Source organism: Vicia villosa, linkage group LG1 (assembly GCF_029867415.1).
Source record: "Vicia villosa cultivar HV-30 ecotype Madison, WI linkage group LG1, Vvil1.0, whole genome shotgun sequence".
In the NCBI taxonomy this organism is placed as follows: domain Eukaryota; kingdom Viridiplantae; phylum Streptophyta; class Magnoliopsida; order Fabales; family Fabaceae; genus Vicia; species Vicia villosa.
Window position 1 is genome coordinate 150,192,196 of NC_081180.1, and position 7,088 is coordinate 150,199,283.

A 7,088-nucleotide genomic window follows, 5' to 3' on the forward strand; every position below is an offset into this window, starting at 1 on the left:
AAATAGATGACCCCATGGTAATAGAGGTGGATTTGGATATAAGAGAAAATCCAAAAGAGCCAGAAGTTGTGATACCACCGGTTAAACCAGTTGAAGAAAAAAATAAGAAAAAGGCTGAACCGGCGATCAAACTACCTTTCCTTTCCAGAGTGACAAAGAAGAATTCAAAAGAGAAAGACTTTGAGAAGTTCACTAAATTGTTCAAAAAGCTAGAGCTAAATCTACCATTCTTTGAAGCACTTGAGCACATGCCCTTGTATAAGAAATTTATGAAGGAGGTGTTGGCGAAAAAGAGATCACTGGGAGGAGAATCAAAAACTGAAACTGAGAAGTGTGGAATAGTCTCATCAGCAAGAAAGATCCCAATAAAGAGGAAAGATCCTGGAGCGGTGGCGATACCATGCACTATCAAGAATATAACATTTAAAAAGGTACTCCTCGATTCTGGTTCTAGTGTGAGTTTAATGCCGTTGTCCATTTTCAAAAAGCTTGAATTGGCTCTGTACTATGTGTGTTATCGGCAGTCCAGAATGCCTGGTGGGCGGCAACAAGTCCCACCACTTTGCATCATAGCATATTTATTTCCAAAAGAAACGAAAAAAAAAAAGATATGTATAATAAGCATTTGCATTTCATATTTTCAGGGACATTCAAGAGTTCACCCAAGTTGAAGATGGACATTCCCGCTGATACTGTCAAAGAACGTACGAGGCATACCAAAGCTTATAAGATTCCGGATATTGATGTTTCGGGGTTGATAGGTTTGAGTTCTCGGTTGAAAGGGGAGGTTCTCCGTGACTTCAATCATGATTATGGAAATTTTCTCTCCATCCTCAATACATCTTTCGATCCAATGGCTTTGATCACCCTATTTCAGTTCTATGATCCGCACTTGAGATGTTTTACATTTCAGGACTATCAATTGGTCCTAACGCTCGAGGAATTTTCTTACATACTCAACATCCGAATCACTGATGATGTACCTTTCATTCGAGTTCCCGAGGTTGTGAGATTTGAAAAAATAGCTGAAGCTCTTCACATGGGTATAAAGGAGGTGGAAAGAAATTGGAAGTCATCGGGCGGTGTTTCTGGTTTCTATCTTTGCTTTTTGATTAGTAGGGCTAAGGATGCGGCTAAGAAGGAGCAGTGGGTTGATTTTAGTCGGTTGCTTGCTATCATGATTTATGGTATTGTCTTATTCCCCTCAAGAGAGAACTTTGTGAGTTTGGCGGCGATTTGTGTCTTTATGAACAAAAACCCCGTGCCAACGTTGCTTGCAGATGCTTATTTTTCAATCCATTCGAGAAGTAAGAAGGGAGAATATGTTGTTGGTTCTTGTCTTCCATTTTTGTATCAGTGGTTCATGTTGCATTTGCCGGTGAGAGGACCTTTTGTGCTCAAGAAGAGTTCTCTTAAGTGGTCAGATAGGATTGTTAACCTCACATCTTATGACATCAGGTGGAACTATTGTGTGGGGAAGATTTGGAACATCATCACTAGTTGCGGTCAATACCCCAACGTTCCTCTCATGGGAACCAGAGGTTGTATTAGTTATAATCCCACGCTCGCCTATCGTCAATTGGGATATGCAATGGAAAGGGCCCAGAATGATGTAGAAGCGTTTGAATCAGTGTACTTTGCTGATGGTAAAGATCCTCTGGAGCTAGAGAAGATATCGTATGCTTGGACTAAAGTCCATAGAAGGGATCAGACTACTTTGAGCAAGAAGGTTCCTATTGCTATGGGTCCTTACAGGAAATGGGTTGAGGCAAGAGTGGCAAATCTATTGCTGCCATTTGCGAGGTCATGTCCATTGTATGGGCAACCTCCCGTGGTTTTAACTGATACAGTTGCGGCTGAACTCTATATTCAAGCCGAAGCGGATAACATCAAACTAAAAGCAAAGGACAATGAGGTTGGCTTGGAGAGGTATTTTCAAGATCACGAAAAGGCGGAATTAGTTCGTAAACTCAAGCATGCGCAAGGTGAAGGTTCAAACATGACACGTGCCCAAAGGCGATCTCATGATTTGATGGAAGAAAGCTTGTACCGAAAACAGCAGGAATGTGCGAAGTTGCGAAGGTCCGAAAACAATAGCAAGAGAAAGGTGCAGGATTCGGAAAAGCAATTGATCGAAGAAAAAGCTAAGTCTGCTCGACTTGAAGAAGAATTGACAAGACTCCGAGCTCAGCGGAGAGGAGATGGAAGAGCTCATTTTGTTATCAGACGATCCTAGTGTCGCTGTGGAGTGGATTTGTTTGGTCTATGATGGTTGATTTGATGTTTATGCTTGATATTTGTCACCCATGTCCAGGATTGTTGGATGGGGTCGCATTTTGATGTTCTGGATTTCTTTTGTATGCCTTAAGAGCACATTGTGACACGGTTATGTGTTTTGTTTGTATGAATTCAAATTCTCAATTATGTTTGAATGAAATATGCTCAGTTTGTTGAATTATTCTCGTGTGCGGATTGTTATTCAAATATATTCGGTATCAGGGTTTCTATGTCCTATTTGAAAGTGGGATGAACTCTTGGATACCTGAAAATTGACAAACATTTCATGCATATCATTCATATATCATACATGTCATATATTTGCAGGTTTTGCAGGGCTTATATCTTATGTCTCACTGTTTTGTTATCAGAAGGAGTTCTAAGACGGCTAATCACCCGTATCCGACTAGGAGCAATCAGAGAAGGCAGATGGAACAGATTCAGGAACAAATGGCGGAAATGAGAGCTCAACTGACGGAGCAGATGAATGCGCAGATGGCACAGTTTATGGAAGCATTGACTAATGTGACCAAGGGGCAGGATGACTTGCGGGTTCTCGTCGAGAACTCCAGAAGGGTTGAGAATGGAGAACATCAAGGGCCGTTTGACGATGTGTCTGGCAGGATTGACGATCACCATGATCCGAATGAGTTTGATCACGTGGGAGGGCACTATAATCCTTTCAATCAGCATCACGGGTTTCCACCTCCACCACCATCTCGTCTGCTAGGAAGGAGAGATAATCAGAACCGTGGTAATTTGGATTTCAATGTTGAGAACTTTGATCAGGTATCAAGGCATAGTGCTGAGGGTGTGCATGATGAAGTTGAAAGGTATCGTCTGATTGAGGAACGTCTCAGGGCTGTTGAAGGCAAAGGGGTGTTAGGCATGAATATCAATGACCTGGGGTTGGTTCCTGGTGTGAGGATTCCACCAAAATTCAAAGTTCCATCTTTTGACAAATACAATGGGGCGACTTGTCCCATGACTCATGTTAAGGCGTACTATCGCAAGATGTCAGTTTATTCAGAAGATGAGGGTTTTTAATGCACTTCTTCCAAGATAGTCTTGTTGGGGCTTCTTTGGAGTGGTATGTCCAACTCGAGCGCACTCATATCCATTCTTGGAGAGATCTTGTGGAGGCTTTTATTAAGCACTATCAGTACAATGTTGATATAGCACCCAACAAGACCCAGTTGCAGAGTTTGGTTCAGGGGTCTAAAGAATCTTTCAAAGAGTACGCTCAGAAATGGCGCGAGTTAGCTGCGAGGGTTCAGCCACCGATGACTGAACATGAGATGATTGACATGTTCACCAGTAACTTGTCTGGACACTATTATTTGGCTTGCAGTGCTTCAGCTAACTTTTCTGAAATGGTGAGATATGGCGAACGTGTCGAGATGGGTCTAAAGATGGGGAAAATTCAGTTAGGAGCCTCTTCTAATTCTGCTGGTGGTAAGAAGCAAGCTGAGGGTTATGCCAGAAGGGAGAAAGGAAATGCGGATGCCATATATGGAAGAAGGGGTTCAGGAAGAAATAATTCACAGGTTAATGCTGTCATGATCCCAATGCCGCAGCAACAACAACAACATCAGCATGGAAAGCGTTCCAATAATGATCGTTATCCTCCCAGGACTAGGCCTCACAGAAAGATTGATCTGATTCCTATGACCTATGCTCAAGTGCTGCAACATTTGCTCAAGATTGAGAAGATTACTTTGAGAGATGCTCCGAATGCTCCGGACACACAATCTCCAAATTACAATGCGAATGCACGATGTGCTTTTCATTCCGGTGCTGCTGGACATGATACAGAGAGGTGTATTGCGTTGAAGAATAAAGTCCAGGACTTGTTGGATCAAAAGATAATTCAGTTCACTCCTACACCCAATATTGTCAATAATCCGATGCCTACTCACGGAGGTTCGGGTGTGAATGCCATTGAGAGTGAAGAGATAAATGTTGTATCTGATGTGGGCTGTTTGACTTTTCCTCTTGTGTCTGTGAAACAACATCTGGTTAATAATGGCATCTTCCCGGGCTGTGGTATCGATTGTAAGAATTGCAAGAGTCAACCTGAGGGTTGTGCTGATTTGAAAGGTATGGTGCAAAAATTGATTGATGAGGGTCCTCTTCAATTTTATCGAAGGTTAAGAGGCGCGAAGAGTGAGGATGATGAAGTGGCTGTGATCTCAATTCCTTATGAACCAGTTGCTCCAATATGTATCCAAGTGCCTATTCAGATACGTGTCAGTATCCCGTATGAGGAACAACCAACGGCGTTGATGATTACTGTGCCAGGGCCTATTCCATATGAGAGTGAGAAGGCCATCCCTTGGCATTATGGTTCAGACGTATATTACTATGGCACGAAGGAGGAAGGCGAGCCATCTAAAGAGAAGTTTGTTGAGGCCTCAGTTGCAAACACTGATAACTTCGCCGGTACTGGTAGGATCACTCGCAGTGGTAGGGTGTTCTCCCCTAAGCTTGTTCAAAACAATGCAGATGCTTTGGCTAAGGCCAAAGGAAAACAAGTAGTGACCGATGTCCAGAATTCTCCGACCCAAAATAAGGCACCTGATAAAGGAGTATCTTCCAAGGATGTAGAAGAATTATTGAGAATCATCAGGAAGTCTGATTACAAGGTTGTTGAGCAGTTGGGTCAGACCCAGTCAAAGATTTCCATCTTGCAACTGCTGATGTGTTCAGAAGGTCATAGAGATGCTCTTTTGAGAATCCTGAATGGTGCCTACGTCCCGCAGGAAATATCTGTGAATCAGCTAGAGGCGGTAGCCAATAATATATCCGCTGGGAACGGTTTGGGATTTACGGATCGTGATCTTCCTCTAGAAGGGAGAAACCATAACAAGGCTTTGCATATTTCGATTGAGTGTAAGGGGACGACTTTATCCCGTGTTTTGGTTGATACTGGGTCTTCTTTGAATGTACTTCCCAATTCGGCCCTCATGCGAATTGATTATGCGGGTGTTGAGTTGAGGCCTAGTGAGTTGGTTGTGCGCGCCTTTGACGGTTCAAGGAGGTCTGTGTTCGGAGAGGTAGATCTACCAATCCAAGTGGGTCCTCAGATCTTTACTACAACCTTTTATGTGATGGACATTCAACCTGCTTACTGTTGTTTGTTGGGACGACCGTGGATTCACAAGGCTGGTGCTGTGACATCCACTCTTCATCAGAAGTTGAAGTATCTGGTTGACGGTAAAGTGATGACGGTTTGTGGTGAGGAAGATTATATCGTGAGTCACTTGTCCTCTTTCCGATATGTAGAGATCGAAGGTGAGATACATGAGACGCCGTTTCAAGCATTCGAGGCCGTAAATGCTGTGAGAATTCCTCCTTATGAGATAACGAAGCCAGAAATGATTATGTCCTCTTTGAAAGATGCTCAGGTTGTCGTTGAGACCGGAAGAGTGGAAGGTTGGGGGCAAGTAATTGATGTGCGTCCCAAATTTGATAAGAATGGTCTTGGTTTCAATCCTGGAAGGCTGAATGCATCGCCCAAGTCTAGTATCCTTAGTCCGATCAAGTTCGTGAGTGGGGGTGTCATTCAAGACGGTCAGGTTGACGCCATTGTCAATGGTGAAGAGGGGGATAGTGATTGTGACTTTGATAGCTGGATTCGTCCAAGTATTCCTGGAGAGGTGCCTAGCAACTGGACAATCGAAGATGTCATCCAAGTTACACAGGCTCAGGAGTAAATTCCTTGTTTTTACTTTTCTTATCATGACATAATTCCTACGCTCTGCCCAAGGCGTAGTGAATCATTTGTAGGGCCATGCAGTTCGCATTTTTCAAAGTTAATCATGAAATAAAAGGACGTTTTTGCATTCAAATGTTTTGCTCTCTGTCTTTCTTTTTAACTTTTTCCTTTAAATGGCAATGTTTTTTCACACACTTGCACATAACTTAAAAATAAAACTAAAATAAAAACATCAATCATGCAGATGTTCCACTACCACGGATTCCATTAGTAACAGTTCCGCTATTGCTTGTTATGATTTTGACAATCCGATCTACCAAGCCGAGGAGGAAGCTTATGAAGATTGTGACCTTCCCGATGAGTTGGCCAGATTGTTGAAACAAGAAAAGAAAGCAATTCAGCCGCATCAGGAGGCATTTGAGATGGTAAATGTTGGCGCTAAAGAGCAAGTCCGAGAAGTCAAGATAGGGGCTGCACTTGAGAATAGTGTGAAGCAGAGGCTTATTGCTATGTTGAAAGAGTATACGGATATCTTTGCTTGGTCCTATGAGGATATGCCAGGTCTTGATACAGATATTGTGGTACACCGTCTACCTCTCAAGGAAGATAGTCCTCCTGTCAAGCAGAAGCTTCGAAGGACTCGCCCAAATATGTCTGAGAAGATTAAGAAAGAGGTTGAGAAACAGTTTGATGCTGGCTTTCTGCAAGTTGTGAATTACCCGCTGTGGGTCGCTAATATTGTTCCTGTGCCTAAGAAGGACGGAAAGGTCAGGATGTGTGTTGATTATAGAGATTTGAACAGGTCGAGTCTGAAAGATGATTTTCCTCTTCCCCACATTGATGTGCTGGTTGATAATACTGCTCCTTTCAAAGTGTTCTCCTTCATGGATGGCTTCTCTGGGTACAATCAGATCAAGATGGCGCCAGAAGATATGGAGAAAACAACGTTTATCACACCATGGGGAACTTTCTACTACAAAGTGATGCCTTTTGGGTTGAAAAACGCAGGGGCAACGTATTAGCGCGCCATGGTGACTCTTTTTCATGACATGATTCACAAAGAGATTGAAGTGTATGTCGACGACATGATTGC

At 42.9% G+C, this 7,088-nt stretch overlaps 1 protein-coding gene across 1 annotated transcript; it reads left to right on the forward strand.

Moving 5' to 3' along the window:
• Positions 1–673: 673 nt before the first annotated feature.
• LOC131657334 (uncharacterized) lies at positions 674–2,236 on the forward strand. The gene has a single exon (XM_058926742.1). It carries the CDS (start codon positions 674–676, stop codon positions 2,234–2,236), a length of 1,563 nt encoding a protein of 520 aa, XP_058782725.1.
• The last annotated feature ends 4,852 nt before the right edge of the window (positions 2,237–7,088 follow it).

Excerpts from the sequence above, each read along its gene's own strand:
- LOC131657334 (XM_058926742.1), top strand. The coding sequence starts at position 674 with ATGGACATTCCCGCTGATACTGTCAAAGAACGTACGAGGCATACCAAA.